The sequence below is a fragment of the Platalea leucorodia genome (assembly GCF_965183815.1).
Source record: "Platalea leucorodia genome assembly, contig: HAP1_HAP1_SCAFFOLD_650, whole genome shotgun sequence".
Taxonomy (NCBI): domain Eukaryota; kingdom Metazoa; phylum Chordata; class Aves; order Pelecaniformes; family Threskiornithidae; genus Platalea; species Platalea leucorodia.
The window spans coordinates 1-18,013 of NW_028120989.1; the positions used below are offsets into that span (position 1 = coordinate 1).

At 76.0% G+C, this 18,013-nt stretch overlaps 1 protein-coding gene across 1 annotated transcript; it reads left to right on the forward strand.

Annotated features, from left to right (window-relative positions):
• Positions 1 to 267: 267 nt before the first annotated feature.
• On the forward strand, positions 268 to 16,529 carry LOC309604334 (interleukin-1 receptor-associated kinase 1-like; the record flags this gene model as incomplete). The annotated part of the gene is made up of 3 exons (XM_082339280.1): positions 268 to 436; positions 15,297 to 15,464; positions 16,365 to 16,529. Coding segments are annotated over 3 exons (502 nt in total), but the record flags the coding sequence as incomplete, so codon positions are not given.
• Positions 16,530 to 18,013: the final 1,484 nt, after the last annotated feature.

The following is an 18,013-nucleotide window of genomic DNA, read 5'->3' on the forward strand; positions in this document are numbered from 1 at the left end:
GATGTCACGGCGGGGAATCGGGCCCGGGAAGAGCCGCCGGCCGCGCGGCCCCGCCCCTCGCGCTCAGGCCCCGCCCCCTCCCCGCCGGCCCCGCCCCCGGCCGCTCCGCCACACTCAAGATGGCGCCCGTATCCCCGGCAACGGCGCGGCGCGGGGGGGGGCGCTTCCGCCACGCCGGGGATGGCGGCGCGGCCCGGGCGGTGCGCGCCTGCGCAGTGCGGCCGCCGCTCTTAAAGGGGAAGTGGCCGGCGGGGCCGGGGCCGGAGCATGGCGGGGCCGGGGCCGGGGCCGGGGCCGGGGCCGGGGCCGGGGCCGGGGCCGGGGCCGGGGCCGGGGCCGGGGCCGGGGCCGTTCCTCTACGAGCTGCCCGCCTGGCTCATGTGCAGCTTCTGCCGCCTGATGGACGCGCTGAACCGCTCGGACTGGGAGCGCTTCGGTAAGCGGGTGGACTGGGAGGCGCTGGGGAGCACTGGGATGGACTGGGATCCTCTGGGACGGCACTGGGGTGCGCTGGGACGGCACTGGGAGGCACTGGGACACAGCAGGGCTGGCTGGGGGAGCACTGGGACGGACTGGGACGGACTGGGATGCAGCGGGACAGCTGTTGGGGCTCTGGGCATACTGGGCTGGACTGGGAGGCAGCAGGTCTGGCTGGGGCTGGCACTGGGAGCACTGGGGGCACTGGGAGCACTGGGAGCACTGGTGACGGCGGCAGCCTCGCGGCTGGTGCCGGAGCAGGGGGAGCTGTCGGGGGGGCTCGGGGGGCACTGGGAGCACTGGGAGCACTGGTGACGGCGGCAGCCTCGCGGCTGGTGCCGGAGCAGGGGGAGCTGTCGGGGGGCACTGGGAGCACTGGGAGCACTGGGAGCACTGGTGACGGCGGCAGCCTCGCGGCTGGTGCCGGAGCAGGGGGAGCTGTCGGGGGGCTCGGGGGGCACTGGGAGCACTGGGAGCACTGGTGACGGCGGCAGCCTCGCGGCTGGTGCCGGAGCAGGGGGAGCTGTCGGGGGGCTCGGGGGGCACTGGGAGCACTGGGAGCACTGGTGACGGCGGCAGCCTCGCGGCTGGTGCCGGAGCAGGGGGAGCTGTCGGGGGGCACTGGGAGCACTGGGAGCACTGGGAGCACTGGTGACGGCGGCAGCCTCGCGGCTGGTGCCGGAGCAGGGGGGAGCTGTCGGGGGGCACTGGGAGCACTGGGAGCACTGGGAGCACTGGTGCCGGCGGCAGCCTCGCGGCTGGTGCCGGAGCAGGGGGAGCTGTCGGGGGGCTCGGGGGGCACTGGGAGCACTGGGAGCACTGGTGCCGGCGGCAGCCTCGCGGCTGGTGCCGGAGCAGGGGGAGCTGTCGGGGGGCTCGGGGGGCACTGGGAGCACTGGGAGCACTGGGAGCACTGGTGACGGCGGCAGCCTCGCGGCTGGTGCCGGAGCAGGGGGAGCTGTCGGGGGGCACTGGGGGCACTGGGAGCACTGGGAGCACTGGTGACGGCGGCAGCCTCGCGGCTGGTGCCGGAGCAGGGGGAGCTGTCGGGGGGCACTGGGGGCACTGGGGGCACTGGGAGCACTGGTGACGGCGGCAGCCTCGCGGCTGGTGCCGGAGCAGGGGGAGCTGTCGGGGGGGCTCGGGGGGCACTGGGGGCACTGGGAGCACTGGTGACGGCGGCAGCCTCGCGGCTGGTGCCGGAGCAGGGGGAGCTGTCGGGGGGCACTGGGAGCACTGGGAGCACTGGTGACGGCGGCAGCCTCGCGGCTGGTGCCGGAGCAGGGGGAGCTGTCGGGGGGCTCGGGGGGCACTGGGAGCACTGGTGCCGGCGGCAGCCTCGCGGCTGGTGCCGGAGCAGGGGGAGCTGTCGGGGGGCACTGGGGGCACTGGGAGCACTGGGAGCACTGGTGACGGCGGCAGCCTCGCGGCTGGTGCCGGAGCAGGGGGAGCTGTCGGGGGGCTCGGGGGGCACTGGGAGCACTGGGAGCACTGGTGACGGCGGCAGCCTCGCGGCTGGTGCCGGAGCAGGGGGAGCTGTCGGGGGGCACTGGGAGCACTGGGAGCACTGGGAGCACTGGGAGCACTGGTGCCGGCGGCAGCCTCGCGGCTGGTGCCGGAGCAGGGGGAGCTGTCGGGGGGCTCGGGGGGCACTGGGAGCACTGGGAGCACTGGTGACGGCGGCAGCCTCGCGGCTGGTGCCGGAGCAGGGGGAGCTGTCGGGGGGCACTGGGGGCACTGGGAGCACTGGGAGCACTGGTGCCGGCGGCAGCCTCGCGGCTGGTGCCGGAGCAGGGGGAGCTGTCGGGGGGCTCGGGGGGCACTGGGAGCACTGGTGCCGGCGGCAGCCTCGCGGCTGGTGCCGGAGCAGGGGGAGCTGTCGGGGGGCTCGGGGGGCACTGGGAGCACTGGGAGCACTGGTGCCGGCGGCAGCCTCGCGGCTGGTGCCGGAGCAGGGGGAGCTGTCGGGGGGCACTGGGAGCACTGGGAGCACTGGTGCCGGCGGCAGCCTCGCGGCTGGTGCCGGAGCAGGGGGAGCTGTCGGGGGGCTCGGGGAGCACTGGGAGCACTGGGAGCACTGGTGCCGGCGGCAGCCTCGCGGCTGGTGCCGGAGCAGGGGGAGCTGTCGGGGGGCACTGGGAGCACTGGGAGCACTGGTGCCGGCGGCAGCCTCGCGGCTGGTGCCGGAGCAGGGGGAGCTGTCGGGGGGCACTGGGAGCACTGGGAGCACTGGTGACGGCGGCAGCCTCGCGGCTGGTGCCGGAGCAGGGGGAGCTGTCGGGGGGCTCGGGGGGCACTGGGAGCACTGGGAGCACTGGTGCCGGCGGCAGCCTCGCGGCTGGTGCCGGAGCAGGGGGAGCTGTCGGGGGGCACTGGGAGCACTGGGAGCACTGGTGCCGGCGGCAGCCTCGCGGCTGGTGCCGGAGCAGGGGGAGCTGTCGGGGGGCACTGGGAGCACTGGGAGCACTGGGAGCACTGGTGACGGCGGCAGCCTCGCGGCTGGTGCCGGAGCAGGGGGAGCTGTCGGGGGGCTCGGGGGGCACTGGGAGCACTGGGGGCACTGGTGACGGCGGCAGCCTCGCGGCTGGTGCCGGAGCAGGGGGAGCTGTCGGGGGGCTCGGGGGGCACTGGGAGCACTGGTGACGGCGGCAGCCTCGCGGCTGGTGCCGGAGCAGGGGGAGCTGTCGGGGGGCTCGGGGGGCACTGGGAGCACTGGGAGCACTGGTGCCGGCGGCAGCCTCGCGGCTGGTGCCGGAGCAGGGGGAGCTGTCGGGGGGCTCGGGGAGCACTGGGAGCACTGGGAGCACTGGTGACGGCGGCAGCCTCGCGGCTGGTGCCGGAGCAGGGGGAGCTGTCGGGGGGCTCGGGGGGCACTGGGAGCACTGGGAGCACTGGTGCCGGCGGCAGCCTCGCGGCTGGTGCCGGAGCAGGGGGAGCTGTCGGGGGGCACTGGGAGCACTGGGAGCACTGGGAGCACTGGTGCCGGCGGCAGCCTCGCGGCTGGTGCCGGAGCAGGGGGAGCTGTCGGGGGGCTCGGGGGGCACTGGGGGCACTGGGGGCACTGGGAGCACTGGTGACGGCGGCAGCCTCGCGGCTGGTGCCGGAGCAGGGGGAGCTGTCGGGGGGCTCGGGGGGCACTGGGAGCACTGGGAGCACTGGTGACGGCGGCAGCCTCGCGGCTGGTGCCGGAGCAGGGGGAGCTGTCGGGGGGCACTGGGAGCACTGGGAGCACTGGGAGCACTGGTGACGGCGGCAGCCTCGCGGCTGGTGCCGGAGCAGGGGGAGCTGTCGGGGGGCTCGGGGGGCACTGGGAGCACTGGGAGCACTGGTGACGGCGGCAGCCTCGCGGCTGGTGCCGGAGCAGGGGGAGCTGTCGGGGGGCTCGGGGGGCACTGGGAGCACTGGGAGCACTGGTGACGGCGGCAGCCTCGCGGCTGGTGCCGGAGCAGGGGGAGCTGTCGGGGGGCACTGGGAGCACTGGGAGCACTGGGAGCACTGGTGCCGGCGGCAGCCTCGCGGCTGGTGCCGGAGCAGGGGGAGCTGTCGGGGGGCTCGGGGGGCACTGGGAGCACTGGGAGCACTGGTGCCGGCGGCAGCCTCGCGGCTGGTGCCGGAGCAGGGGGAGCTGTCGGGGGGCTCGGGGGGCACTGGGAGCACTGGGAGCACTGGGAGCACTGGTGACGGCGGCAGCCTCGCGGCTGGTGCCGGAGCAGGGGGAGCTGTCGGGGGGCTCGGGGGGCACTGGGAGCACTGGGAGCACTGGTGCCGGCGGCAGCCTCGCGGCTGGTGCCGGAGCAGGGGGAGCTATCGGGGGGCACTGGGGGCACTGGGAGCACTGGGAGCACTGGTGACGGCGGCAGCCTCGCGGCTGGTGCCGGAGCAGGGGGAGCTGTCGGGGGGCACTGGGAGCACTGGGAGCACTGGTGCCGGCGGCAGCCTCGCGGCTGGTGCCGGAGCAGGGGGAGCTGTCGGGGGGCACTGGGAGCACTGGGAGCACTGGGAGCACTGGTGCCGGCGGCAGCCTCGCGGCTGGTGCCGGAGCAGGGGGAGCTGTCGGGGGGCTCGGGGGGCACTGGGAGCACTGGGAGCACTGGTGACGGCGGCAGCCTCGCGGCTGGTGCCGGAGCAGGGGGAGCTGTCGGGGGGCTCGGGGGGCACTGGGAGCACTGGGAGCACTGGTGACGGCGGCAGCCTCGCGGCTGGTGCCGGAGCAGGGGGAGCTGTCGGGGGGCACTGGGAGCACTGGGAGCACTGGGAGCACTGGTGCAGCGGCAGCCTCGCGGCTGGTGCCGGAGCAGGGGGAGCTGTCGGGGGGCTCGGGGGGCACTGGGGGCACTGGGGGCACTGGGAGCACTGGTGACGGCGGCAGCCTCGCGGCTGGTGCCGGAGCAGGGGGAGCTGTCGGGGGGCTCGGGGGGCACTGGGAGCACTGGGAGCACTGGTGACGGCGGCAGCCTCGCGGCTGGTGCCGGAGCAGGGGGAGCTGTCGGGGGGCACTGGGAGCACTGGGAGCACTGGTGCAGCGGCAGCCTCGCGGCTGGTGCCGGAGCAGGGGGAGCTGTCGGGGGGCTCGGGGGGCACTGGGGGCACTGGGGGCACTGGGAGCACTGGTGACGGCGGCAGCCTCGCGGCTGGTGCCGGAGCAGGGGGAGCTGTCGGGGGGCTCGGGGGGCACTGGGAGCACTGGGAGCACTGGTGACGGCGGCAGCCTCGCGGCTGGTGCCGGAGCAGGGGGAGCTGTCGGGGGGCTCGGGGGGCACTGGGAGCACTGGGAGCACTGGGAGCACTGGTGCCGGCGGCAGCCTCGCGGCTGGTGCCGGAGCAGGGGGAGCTGTCGGGGGGCTCGGGGGGCACTGGGAGCACTGGGAGCACTGGTGACGGCGGCAGCCTCGTGGCTGGTGCCGGAGCAGGGGGAGCTGTCGGGGGGCACTGGGAGCACTGGGAGCACTGGGAGCACTGGTGACGGCGGCAGCCTCGCGGCTGGTGCCGGAGCAGGGGGAGCTGTCGGGGGGCTCGGGGGGCACTGGGAGCACTGGGAGCACTGGTGCCGGCGGCAGCCTCGCGGCTGGTGCCGGAGCAGGGGGAGCTGTCGGGGGGCACTGGGAGCACTGGGAGCACTGGTGCCAGCGGCAGCCTCACGGCTGGTGCCGGAGCAGGGGGAGCTGTCGGGGGGCTCGGGGGGCACTGGGGGCACTGGGAGCACTGGGAGCACTGGTGACGGCGGCAGCCTCGCGGCTGGTGCCGGAGCAGGGGGAGCTGTCGGGGGGCTCGGGGGGCACTGGGAGCACTGGGAGCACTGGTGACGGCGGCAGCCTCGCGGCTGGTGCCGGAGCAGGGGGAGCTGTCGGGGGGCTCGGGGGGCACTGGGAGCACTGGGAGCACTGGTGACGGCGGCAGCCTCGCGGCTGGTGCCGGAGCAGGGGGAGCTGTCGCGGGGCACTGGGGGCACTGGGGGCACTGGGAGCACTGGGAGCACTGGTGCCGGCGGCAGCCTCGCGGCTGGTGCCGGAGCAGGGGGAGCTGTCGGGGGGCTCGGGGGGCACTGGGAGCACTGGGAGCACTGGTGACGGCGGCAGCCTCGCGGCTGGTGCCGGAGCAGGGGGAGCTGTCGGGGGGCACTGGGAGCACTGGGAGCACTGGGAGCACTGGTGCCGGCGGCAGCCTCGCGGCTGGTGCCGGAGCAGGGGGAGCTGTCGGGGGGCTCGGGGGGCACTGGGAGCACTGGGAGCACTGGTGACGGCGGCAGCCTCGCGGCTGGTGCCGGAGCAGGGGGAGCTGTCGGGGGGCACTGGGAGCACTGGGAGCACTGGGAGCACTGGTGACGGCGGCAGCCTCGCGGCTGGTGCCGGAGCAGGGGGAGCTGTCGGGGGGCACTGGGAGCACTGGGAGCACTGGGAGCACTGGTGACGGCGGCAGCCTCGCGGCTGGTGCCGGAGCAGGGGGAGCTGTCGGGGGGCTCGGGGGGCACTGGGAGCACTGGGAGCACTGGTGACGGCGGCAGCCTCGCGGCTGGTGCCGGAGCAGGGGGAGCTGTCGGGGGGCTCGGGGGGCACTGGGAGCACTGGGAGCACTGGTGACGGCGGCAGCCTCGCGGCTGGTGCCGGAGCAGGGGGAGCTGTCGGGGGGCACTGGGAGCACTGGGAGCACTGGGAGCACTGGGAGCACTGGTGACGGCGGCAGCCTCGCGGCTGGTGCCGGAGCAGGGGGAGCTGTCGGGGGGCACTGGGGGCACTGGGGGCACTGGGAGCACTGGGAGCACTGGTGACGGCGGCAGCCTCGCGGCTGGTGCCGGAGCAGGGGGAGCTGTCGGGGGGCTCGGGGGGCACTGGGAGCACTGGGAGCACTGGTGCCGGCGGCAGCCTCGCGGCTGGTGCCGGAGCAGGGGGAGCTGTCGGGGGGCTCGGGGAGCACTGGGAGCACTGGGAGCACTGGTGACGGCGGCAGCCTCGCGGCTGGTGCCGGAGCAGGGGGAGCTGTCGGGGGGCTCGGGGGGCACTGGGAGCACTGGGAGCACTGGTGCCGGCGGCAGCCTCGCGGCTGGTGCCGGAGCAGGGGGAGCTGTCGGGGGGCACTGGGAGCACTGGGAGCACTGGGAGCACTGGTGCAGCGGCAGCCTCGCGGCTGGTGCCGGAGCAGGGGGAGCTGTCGGGGGGCTCGGGGGGCACTGGGGGCACTGGGGGCACTGGGAGCACTGGTGACGGCGGCAGCCTCGCGGCTGGTGCCGGAGCAGGGGGAGCTGTCGGGGGGCTCGGGGGGCACTGGGAGCACTGGGAGCACTGGTGACGGCGGCAGCCTCGCGGCTGGTGCCGGAGCAGGGGGAGCTGTCGGGGGGCACTGGGAGCACTGGGAGCACTGGGAGCACTGGTGACGGCGGCAGCCTCGCGGCTGGTGCCGGAGCAGGGGGAGCTGTCGGGGGGCTCGGGGGGCACTGGGAGCACTGGGAGCACTGGTGACGGCGGCAGCCTCGCGGCTGGTGCCGGAGCAGGGGGAGCTGTCGGGGGGCTCGGGGGGCACTGGGAGCACTGGGAGCACTGGTGACGGCGGCAGCCTCGCGGCTGGTGCCGGAGCAGGGGGAGCTGTCGGGGGGCTCGGGGGGCACTGGGAGCACTGGGAGCACTGGTGCCGGCGGCAGCCTCGCGGCTGGTGCCGGAGCAGGGGGAGCTGTCGGGGGGCTCGGGGAGCACTGGGAGCACTGGGAGCACTGGTGACGGCGGCAGCCTCGCGGCTGGTGCCGGAGCAGGGGGAGCTGTCGGGGGGCACTGGGAGCACTGGGAGCACTGGGAGCACTGGTGCCGGCGGCAGCCTCGCGGCTGGTGCCGGAGCAGGGGGAGCTGTCGGGGGGCTCGGGGGGCACTGGGAGCACTGGGAGCACTGGTGCCGGCGGCAGCCTCGCGGCTGGTGCCGGAGCAGGGGGAGCTGTCGGGGGGCTCGGGGGGCACTGGGAGCACTGGGAGCACTGGGAGCACTGGTGACGGCGGCAGCCTCGCGGCTGGTGCCGGAGCAGGGGGAGCTGTCGGGGGGCACTGGGGGCACTGGGAGCACTGGGAGCACTGGTGACGGCGGCAGCCTCGCGGCTGGTGCCGGAGCAGGGGGAGCTGTCGGGGGGCACTGGGAGCACTGGGAGCACTGGGAGCACTGGGAGCACTGGTGACGGCGGCAGCCTCGCGGCTGGTGCCGGAGCAGGGGGAGCTGTCGGGGGCTCGGGGGGCACTGGGAGCACTGGGAGCACTGGGAGCACTGGTGCCGGCGGCAGCCTCGCGGCTGGTGCCGGAGCAGGGGGAGCTGTCGGGGGGCACTGGGAGCACTGGGAGCACTGGGAGCACTGGGAGCACTGGTGACGGCGGCAGCCTCGCGGCTGGTGCCGGAGCAGGGGGAGCTGTCGGGGGGCTCGGGGGGCACTGGGAGCACTGGGAGCACTGGTGCCGGCGGCAGCCTCGCGGCTAGTGCCGGAGCAGGGGGAGCTGTCGGGGGGCTCGGGGGGCACTGGGAGCACTGGGAGCACTGGTGACGGCGGCAGCCTCGCGGCTGGTGCCGGAGCAGGGGGAGCTGTCGGGGGGCTCGGGGGGCACTGGGAGCACTGGGAGCACTGGTGACGGCGGCAGCCTCGCGGCTGGTGCCGGAGCAGGGGGAGCTGTCGGGGGGCTCGGGGGGCACTGGGAGCACTGGGAGCACTGGTGACGGCGGCAGCCTCGCGGCTGGTGCCGGAGCAGGGGGAGCTGTCGGGGGGCTCGGGGGGCACTGGGAGCACTGGGAGCACTGGTGACGGCGGCAGCCTCGCGGCTGGTGCCGGAGCAGGGGGAGCTGTCGGGGGGCACTGGGGGCACTGGGAGCACTGGTGACGGTGGCAGCCTCGCGGCTGGTGCCGGAGCAGGGGGAGCTGTCGGGGGGCACTGGGGGCACTGGGAGCACTGGGAGCACTGGTGACGGCGGCAGCCTCGCGGCTGGTGCCGGAGCAGGGGGAGCTGTCGGGGGGCACTGGGAGCACTGGGAGCACTGGTGACGGCGGCAGCCTCGCGGCTGGTGCCGGAGCAGGGGGAGCTGTCGGGGGGCTCGGGGGGCACTGGGGGCACTGGGGGCACTGGGAGCACTGGTGACGGCGGCAGCCTCGCGGCTGGTGCCGGAGCAGGGGGAGCTGTCGGGGGGCACTGGGAGCACTGGGAGCACTGGTGACGGCGGCAGCCTCGCGGCTGGTGCCGGAGCAGGGGGAGCTGTCGGGGGGCTCGGGGGGCACTGGGAGCACTGGGAGCACTGGTGACGGCGGCAGCCTCGCGGCTGGTGCTGGAGCAGGGGGAGCTGTCGGGGGGCACTGGGAGCACTGGGAGCACTGGGAGCACTGGTGACGGCGGCAGCCTCGCGGCTGGTGCCGGAGCAGGGGGAGCTGTCGGGGGGCACTGGGAGCACTGGGAGCACTGGGAGCACTGGTGACGGCGGCAGCCTCGCGGCTGGTGCCGGAGCAGGGGGCGCTGTCGGGGGGCACTGGGAGCACTGGGAGCACTGGTGACGGCGGCAGCCTCGCGGCTGGTGCCGGAGCAGGGGGAGCTGTCGGGGGGCTCGGGGGGCACTGGGAGCACTGGGAGCACTGGTGACGGCGGCAGCCTCGCGGCTGGTGCCGGAGCAGGGGGAGCTGTCGGGGGGCACTGGGAGCACTGGGAGCACTGGGAGCACTGGTGACGGCGGCAGCCTCGCGGCTGGTGCCGGAGCAGGGGGAGCTGTCGGGGGGCACTGGGAGCACTGGGAGCACTGGGAGCACTGGTGACGGCGGCAGCCTCGCGGCTGGTGCCGGAGCAGGGGGAGCTGTCGGGGGGCTCGGGGGGCACTGGGAGCACTGGGAGCACTGGGAGCACTGGTGACGGCGGCAGCCTCGCGGCTGGTGCCGGAGCAGGGGGAGCTGTCGGGGGGCTCGGGGGGCACTGGGAGCACTGGGAGCACTGGGAGCACTGGTGACGGCGGCAGCCTCGCGGCTGGTGCCGGAGCAGGGGGAGCTGTCGGGGGGGCACTGGGAGCACTGGGGGCACTGGTGACGGCGGCAGCCTCGCGGCTGGTGCCGGAGCAGGGGGAGCTGTCGGGGGGCTCGGGGGGCACTGGGAGCACTGGGAGCACTGGTGACGGCGGCAGCCTCGCGGCTGGTGCCGGAGCAGGGGGAGCTGTCGGGGGGCACTGGGAGCACTGGGAGCACTGGTGCCGGCGGCAGCCTCGCGGCTGGTGCCGGAGCAGGGGGAGCTGTCGGGGGGCTCGGGGGGCACTGGGAGCACTGGGAGCACTGGTGACGGCGGCAGCCTCGCGGCTGGTGCCGGAGCAGGGGGAGCTGTCGGGGGGCACTGGGAGCACTGGGAGCACTGGTGCCGTAGCGGCAGCCTCGCGGCTGGTGCCGGAGCAGGGGGAGCTGTCGGGGGGCTCGGGGGGCACTGGGAGCACTGGGAGCACTGGTGACGGCGGCAGCCTCGCGGCTGGTGCTGGAGCAGGGGGAGCTGTCGGGGGGCACTGGGAGCACTGGGAGCACTGGGAGCACTGGTGACGGCGGCAGCCTCGCGGCTGGTGCCGGAGCAGGGGGAGCTGTCGGGGGGCTCGGGGGGCACTGGGAGCACTGGGAGCACTGGTGACGGCGGCAGCCTCGCGGCTGGTGCCGGAGCAGGGGGAGCTGTCGGGGGGGCACTGGGAGCACTGGGAGCACTGGGAGCACTGGTGACGGCGGCAGCCTCGCGGCTGGTGCCGGAGCAGGGGGAGCTGTCGGGGGGCTCGGGGGGCACTGGGAGCACTGGGAGCACTGGTGACGGCGGCAGCCTCGCGGCTGGTGCCGGAGCAGGGGGAGCTGTCGGGGGGCTCGGGGGGCACTGGGAGCACTGGGAGCACTGGTGACGGCGGCAGCCTCGCGGCTGGTGCCGGAGCAGGGGGAGCTGTCGGGGGGCACTGGGAGCACTGGGAGCACTGGGAGCACTGGTGCCGGCGGCAGCCTCGCGGCTGGTGCCGGAGCAGGGGGAGCTGTCGGGGGGCTCGGGGGGCACTGGGAGCACTGGTGCCGGCGGCAGCCTCGCGGCTGGTGCCGGAGCAGGGGGAGCTGTCGGGGGGCTCGGGGGGCACTGGGAGCACTGGGAGCACTGGTGACGGCGGCAGCCTCGCGGCTGGTGCCGGAGCAGGGGGAGCTGTCGGGGGGCACTGGGAGCACTGGGAGCACTGGGAGCACTGGTGACGGCGGCAGCCTCGCGGCTGGTGCCGGAGCAGGGGGAGCTGTCGGGGGGCTCGGGGGGCACTGGGAGCACTGGGAGCACTGGTGACGGCGGCAGCCTCGCGGCTGGTGCCGGAGCAGGGGGAGCTGTCGGGGGGCACTGGGAGCACTGGGAGCACTGGGGGCACTGGTGACGGCGGCAGCCTCGCGGCTGGTGCCGGAGCAGGGGGAGCTGTCGGGCGGGCACTGGGAGCACTGGGAGCACTGGTGACGGCGGCAGCCTCGCGGCTGGTGCCGGAGCAGGGGGAGCTGTCGGGGGGCACTGGGAGCACTGGGAGCACTGGTGCCGGCGGCAGCCTCGCGGCTGGTGCCGGAGCAGGGGGAGCTGTCGGGGGGCACTGGGGGCACTGGGAGCACTGGGAGCACTGGTGACGGCGGCAGCCTCGCGGCTGGTGCCGGAGCAGGGGGAGCTGTCGGGGGGCTCGGGGGGCACTGGGAGCACTGGGAGCACTGGTGACGGCGGCAGCCTCGCGGCTGGTGCCGGAGCAGGGGGAGCTGTCGGGGGGCACTGGGAGCACTGGGAGCACTGGGAGCACTGGTGCCGGCGGCAGCCTCGCGGCTGGTGCCGGAGCAGGGGGAGCTGTCGGGGGGCTCGGGGGGCACTGGGAGCACTGGTGCCGGCGGCAGCCTCGCGGCTGGTGCCGGAGCAGGGGGAGCTGTCGGGGGGCTCGGGGGGCACTGGGAGCACTGGGAGCACTGGTGACGGCGGCAGCCTCGCGGCTGGTGCCGGAGCAGGGGGAGCTGTCGGGGGGCTCGGGGGGCACTGGGAGCACTGGGAGCACTGGTGACGGCGGCAGCCTCGCGGCTGGTGCCGGAGCAGGGGGAGCTGTCGGGGGGCACTGGGAGCACTGGGAGCACTGGTGACGGCGGCAGCCTCGCGGCTGGTGCCGGAGCAGGGGGAGCTGTCGGGGGGCACTGGGGGCACTGGGAGCACTGGGAGCACTGGTGACGGCGGCAGCCTCGAGGCTGGTGCCGGAGCAGGGGGAGCTGTCGGGGGGCTCGGGGGGCACTGGGAGCACTGGGAGCACTGGTGCCGGCGGCAGCCTCGCGGCTGGTGCCGGAGCAGGGGGAGCTGTCGGGGGGCTCGGGGGGCACTGGGAGCACTGGGAGCACTGGGAGCACTGGTGACGGCGGCAGCCTCGCGGCTGGTGCCGGAGCAGGGGGAGCTGTCGGGGGGCACTGGGAGCACTGGGAGCACTGGGAGCACTGGTGCCGGCGGCAGCCTCGCGGCTGGTGCCGGAGCAGGGGGAGCTGTCGGGGGGCTCGGGGGGCACTGGGAGCACTGGGAGCACTGGTGACGGCGGCAGCCTCGCGGCTGGTGCCGGAGCAGGGGGAGCTGTCGGGGGGCACTGGGAGCACTGGGAGCACTGGGGGCACTGGTGACGGCGGCAGCCTCGCGGCTGGTGCCGGAGCAGGGGGAGCTGTCGGGGGGCACTGGGAGCACTGGGAGCACTGGTGCCGGCGGCAGCCTCGCGGCTGGTGCCGGAGCAGGGGGAGCTGTCGGGGGGCACTGGGGGCACTGGGAGCACTGGGAGCACTGGTGACGGCGGCAGCCTCGCGGCTGGTGCCGGAGCAGGGGGAGCTGTCGGGGGGCTCGGGGGGCACTGGGAGCACTGGGAGCACTGGTGACGGCGGCAGCCTCGCGGCTGGTGCCGGAGCAGGGGGAGCTGTCGGGGGGCACTGGGAGCACTGGGAGCACTGGGAGCACTGGTGCCGGCGGCAGCCTCGCGGCTGGTGCCGGAGCAGGGGGAGCTGTCGGGGGGCTCGGGGGGCACTGGGAGCACTGGTGCCGGCGGCAGCCTCGCGGCTGGTGCCGGAGCAGGGGGAGCTGTCGGGGGGCTCGGGGGGCACTGGGAGCACTGGGAGCACTGGTGACGGCGGCAGCCTCGCGGCTGGTGCCGGAGCAGGGGGAGCTGTCGGGGGGCACTGGGAGCACTGGGAGCACTGGGAGCACTGGTGACGGCGGCAGCCTCGCGGCTGGTGCCGGAGCAGGGGGAGCTGTCGGGGGGCACTGGGAGCACTGGGAGCACTGGTGACGGCGGCAGCCTCGCGGCTGGTGCCGGAGCAGGGGGAGCTGTCGGGGGGCACTGGGGGCACTGGGAGCACTGGGAGCACTGGTGACGGCGGCAGCCTCGAGGCTGGTGCCGGAGCAGGGGGAGCTGTCGGGGGGCTCGGGGGGCACTGGGAGCACTGGGAGCACTGGTGACGGCGGCAGCCTCGCGGCTGGTGCCGGAGCAGGGGGAGCTGTCGGGGGGCTCGGGGGGCACTGGGAGCACTGGGAGCACTGGGAGCACTGGTGACGGCGGCAGCCTCGCGGCTGGTGCCGGAGCAGGGGGAGCTGTCGGGGGGCACTGGGAGCACTGGGAGCACTGGGAGCACTGGTGCCGGCGGCAGCCTCGCGGCTGGTGCCGGAGCAGGGGGAGCTGTCGGGGGGCTCGGGGGGCACTGGGAGCACTGGGAGCACTGGTGACGGCGGCAGCCTCGCGGCTGGTGCCGGAGCAGGGGGAGCTGTCGGGGGGCTCGGGGAGCACTGGGAGCACTGGGAGCACTGGTGACGGCGGCAGCCTCGCGGCTGGTGCCGGAGCAGGGGGAGCTGTCGGGGGGCTCGGGGGGCACTGGGAGCACTGGGAGCACTGGGAGCACTGGTGACGGCGGCAGCCTCGCGGCTGGTGCCGGAGCAGGGGGAGCTGTCGGGGGGCACTGGGAGCACTGGGAGCACTGGGAGCACTGGTGCCGGCGGCAGCCTCGCGGCTGGTGCCGGAGCAGGGGGAGCTGTCGGGGGGCTCGGGGGGCACTGGGAGCACTGGGAGCACTGGTGCCGGCGGCAGCCTCGCGGCTGGTGCCGGAGCAGGGGGAGCTGTCGGGGGGCTCGGGGGGCACTGGGAGCACTGGGAGCACTGGTGCCGGCGGCAGCCTCGCGGCTGGTGCCGGAGCAGGGGGAGCTGTCGGGGGGCTCGGGGGGCACTGGGAGCACTGGGAGCACTGGTGCCGGCGGCAGCCTCGCGGCTGGTGCCGGAGCAGGGGGAGCTGTCGGGGGGCTCGGGGGGCACTGGGAGCACTGGGAGCACTGGTGCCGGCGGCAGCCTCGCGGCTGGTGCCGGAGCAGGGGGAGCTGTCGGGGGGCACTGGGGGCACTGGGAGCACTGGGAGCACTGGTGACGGCGGCAGCCTCGCGGCTGGTGCCGGAGCAGGGGGAGCTGTCGGGGGGCACTGGGGGCACTGGGAGCACTGGGAGCACTGGTGCCGGCGGCAGCCTCGCGGCTGGTGCCGGAGCAGGGGGAGCTGTCGGGGGGCACTGGGGGCACTGGGAGCACTGGGAGCACTGGTGCCGGCGGCAGCCTCGCGGCTGGTGCCGGAGCAGGGGGAGCTGTCGGGGGGCTCGGGGGGCACTGGGAGCACTGGGAGCACTGGTGACGGCGGCAGCCTCGCGGCTGGTGCCGGAGCAGGGGGAGCTGTCGGGGGGCACTGGGAGCACTGGGGGCACTGGGAGCACTGGTGCCGGCGGCAGCCTCGCGGCTGGTGCCGGAGCAGGGGGAGCTGTCGGGGGGCACTGGGGGCACTGGGAGCACTGGGAGCACTGGTGCCGGCGGCAGCCTCGCGGCTGGTGCCGGAGCAGGGGGAGCTGTCGGGGGGCTTGGGGGGCACTGGGAGCACTGGGAGCACTGGTGCCGGCGGCAGCCTCGCGGCTGGTGCCGGAGCAGGGGGAGCTGTCGGGGGGCTCGGGGGGGCACTGGGAGCACTGGGAGCACTGGTGACGGCGGCAGCCTCGCGGCTGGTGCCGGAGCAGGGGGAGCTGTCGGGGGGCACTGGGAGCACTGGGGGCACTGGGAGCACTGGTGACGGCGGCAGCCTCGCGGCTGGTGCCGGAGCAGGGGGAGCTGTCGGGGGGCTCGGGGGGGCACTGGGAGCACTGGTGACGGCGGCAGCCTCGCGGCTGGTGCCGGAGCAGGGGGAGCTGTCGGGGGGCACTGGGGGCACTGGGAGCACTGGGAGCACTGGTGACGGCGGCAGCCTCGCGGCTGGTGCCGGAGCAGGGGGAGCTGTCGGGGGGCACTGGGGGCACTGGGAGCACTGGGAGCACTGGTGACGGCGGCAGCCTCGCGGCTGGTGCCGGAGCAGGGGGAGCTGCGCCTGGCGGCCGCCGGCCCCAGCCCCACGGCCACGGTGCTGTGGGGCTGGGCCCAGCGCAACGGGCGCCTGCGGGAGCTGCTGGAGCTGCTGCGGGGGCTGCGGCTGCTGCGGGCCCACGACATGCTGGCCGCCTGTGAGACCCCCGCGGCCCCCCGGGACCCCGGGACCCCCCGGGACCCCCAACAGCCTCCTGGGACCCCCCTGGGACCCCCCCCAACCCCGGGACCCCCAACAGCCCCCTGAGACCCCCCTGGGACCCCCCCCAGACCCCCCGGGACCCCCCGGGACCCCCAACAGCCTCCTGAGACCCCCCTGGGGACCCCCCCCAGACCCCCCCGGGACCCCCCCCTGGGACCCCTCAGCCCCCCAGAACCCCCCTGGGATCCCCCAAACCTCCTCACCACCCCATTTCAGACCCCCCTGGGACCCCCCCTGGGACCCCCCTGGGACCCCCAGGATCTCCCCAGGACCCCCCCCGGGACCCCCCCCCAACCTCCTGGGACCCCCCCTGGGACCCCTGAGCCCCCCAGACCCCCCCCGGGACCCCCCCGGGACCCCCCCCCAACCTTCTGGGACCCCCTCCTGGGACCCCTGAGCCCCCCAGACCCCCCCGGACCCCCCCCCCCAACCCCCTGGGACCCCCCCCCCGGGACCCCTGAGCCCCCCAGACCCCCCCGGGACCCCCCGGGACCCCCCAGGATCTCCCCAGGACCCCCCCGGGACCCCCCCCAACCTCCTGGGACCCCCCCTGGGACCCCTGAGCCCCCCAGACCCCCCCCGGGACCCCCCCGGGACCCCCAGGATCTCCCCAGGACCCCCCCGGGACCCCCCCCCAACCCCCTGGGACCCCCCTGGGATCCCCCAAACCTCCCCACCCCCCATTTCAGACCCCCCTGGGACCCCTGACCCCCCCAAGCCCCCCCCCAGGACCCCAAGGATACCCCTGCCCCCCCCCCCCGACCCCCCCAGGGCCTCCCCAAGACCCCCGGGACCCCCGGATCCCCCCCGGCCCCTGACCCCGCCGTGTCCCCAGGGTACCCGGGCCTGGCCTCCCCCACGGAGCCCCCCCCGCTGCCCCCCCCCGGAGCCCCCCGCCGCCCCCGGCCCGCGGCTGCCGCCCACCGCCCCCCCCGGGCCCCCCCTCGGACGCCAGCACCGCCTCCGCCTGCGACCCCCCCGAAACGCCCCCCCCCCCCAGGTAACGCCCGAAAGGGGGGCAGGGGGGGGGGGCACAGGGTGCCCCGTCCCCCCCAAAACTGACCCCGTGTCCCCCCCAGCGCGTCCCTGCCCCTCCCGGGGCCCCCCCCCAGCGCCCTCCTCAGCACCCCCACCCTGGACCCCCCGTTGCCAGAGCCCCCGTCCCCCCCCGACGAGGTACGGGGCTGGGGGGGGGGCAAAGGGGGGTCTTGGGGGGGCCCTGGGGTATTTGGGGGGCACTTGGTGGCCCTGGAGGGTATTTGGGGGGGCACAGGGGTATTTGGGGGACCCTTGGGGGGTCTTTGGGGGGGCCCTGGGGTATTTGGGGGGCAATGGGAGGTTTTGGGGGGTTCTTTGGGGGGTCCTTGGGGGGGGCACAGGGGTCTTTGGGGGGCCCTGGGGGGTCTTTGGGGGGGCAGTTGGGAGCCCTGGGGGGGGTATTTGGGGGGCCCTGGGGGTCCTGGGGGGGTATTTGGGGGGCTCTGGGGGTATTTGGGGGGTATTTGGGGGGCCCTGTGGGGTATTTGGGGGGGCACAGGGGTCTTTGGGGGGCCCTGGGGGGTCTTTGGGGGGCAGTTGGGAGCCCTGGGGGGGGTATTTGGGGGGCCCTGGGGGTCCTGGGGGGGTATTTGGGGGGGCTCTGGGGGCATAGGGGTCTTTGGGGGGCCCTGGGGGTATTCGGGGGGCACTTGGGGGTCCTGGGGGGGTATTTGGGGGGCCCTGGGGGTATTTGGGGGGGCCTGGGGTATTTGGGGGGCACTGGGGGGTTTTGGAAGGGTCTTGGGGGGGGGCATAGGGGTCTTTGGGGGGCCCTGGGGGTCTTTGGGGGGCCCTGGGGGTATTTGGGGGGCATTTGGGGGGTGTTTGGGGGGGCAGTTGGGAGCCCTGGGGGGGTATTTGGGGGGCATTTGGGGGGCCCTGGGGGTATTTGGGGGGCAGTTGGGGGGTCCTGTGGGGTATTTGGGGGGCATAGGGGTCTTTGGGGGGCCCTGGGGGGTATTTGGGGGGCTCTAGGGGTATGTGGGGGGTATCTGGGGGGCCCTGGGGGTATTTGGGGGGCAATGGGGGGCCTTGGGGGGGTCTTTGGGGGGGGCATAGGGGTATTTGGGCATTCTTGGGGGTCCGGGGGAGGTATTTGGGGTGCCCTGGGGGTATTTGGGGGGCTGTGGGGGGCCATAGGGGTGCTGGGGGGTATGGGGGGGGGGTCCCTGGGGTATGGGGGGGGTCCCTGGGGTATGGGGGGGTCCCGGGGGGTATGTGGGGGGGCTGTGGGGGGGCCATAGGGGTGCTGGGGGGTATGGGGGGGGGGTCCCGGGGGGTATGGGGGGGTCCCGGGGGGTATGGGGGGGGGCTGTGGGGGGGCCATAGGGGTGCTGGGGGGTATGGGGGGGGGGGTCCCTGGGGTATGGGGGGGGGTCCCGGGGGTATGGGGGGGTCCCGGGGGGGTATGGGGGGGGCTGTGGGGGGGCCATAGGGGTGCTGGGG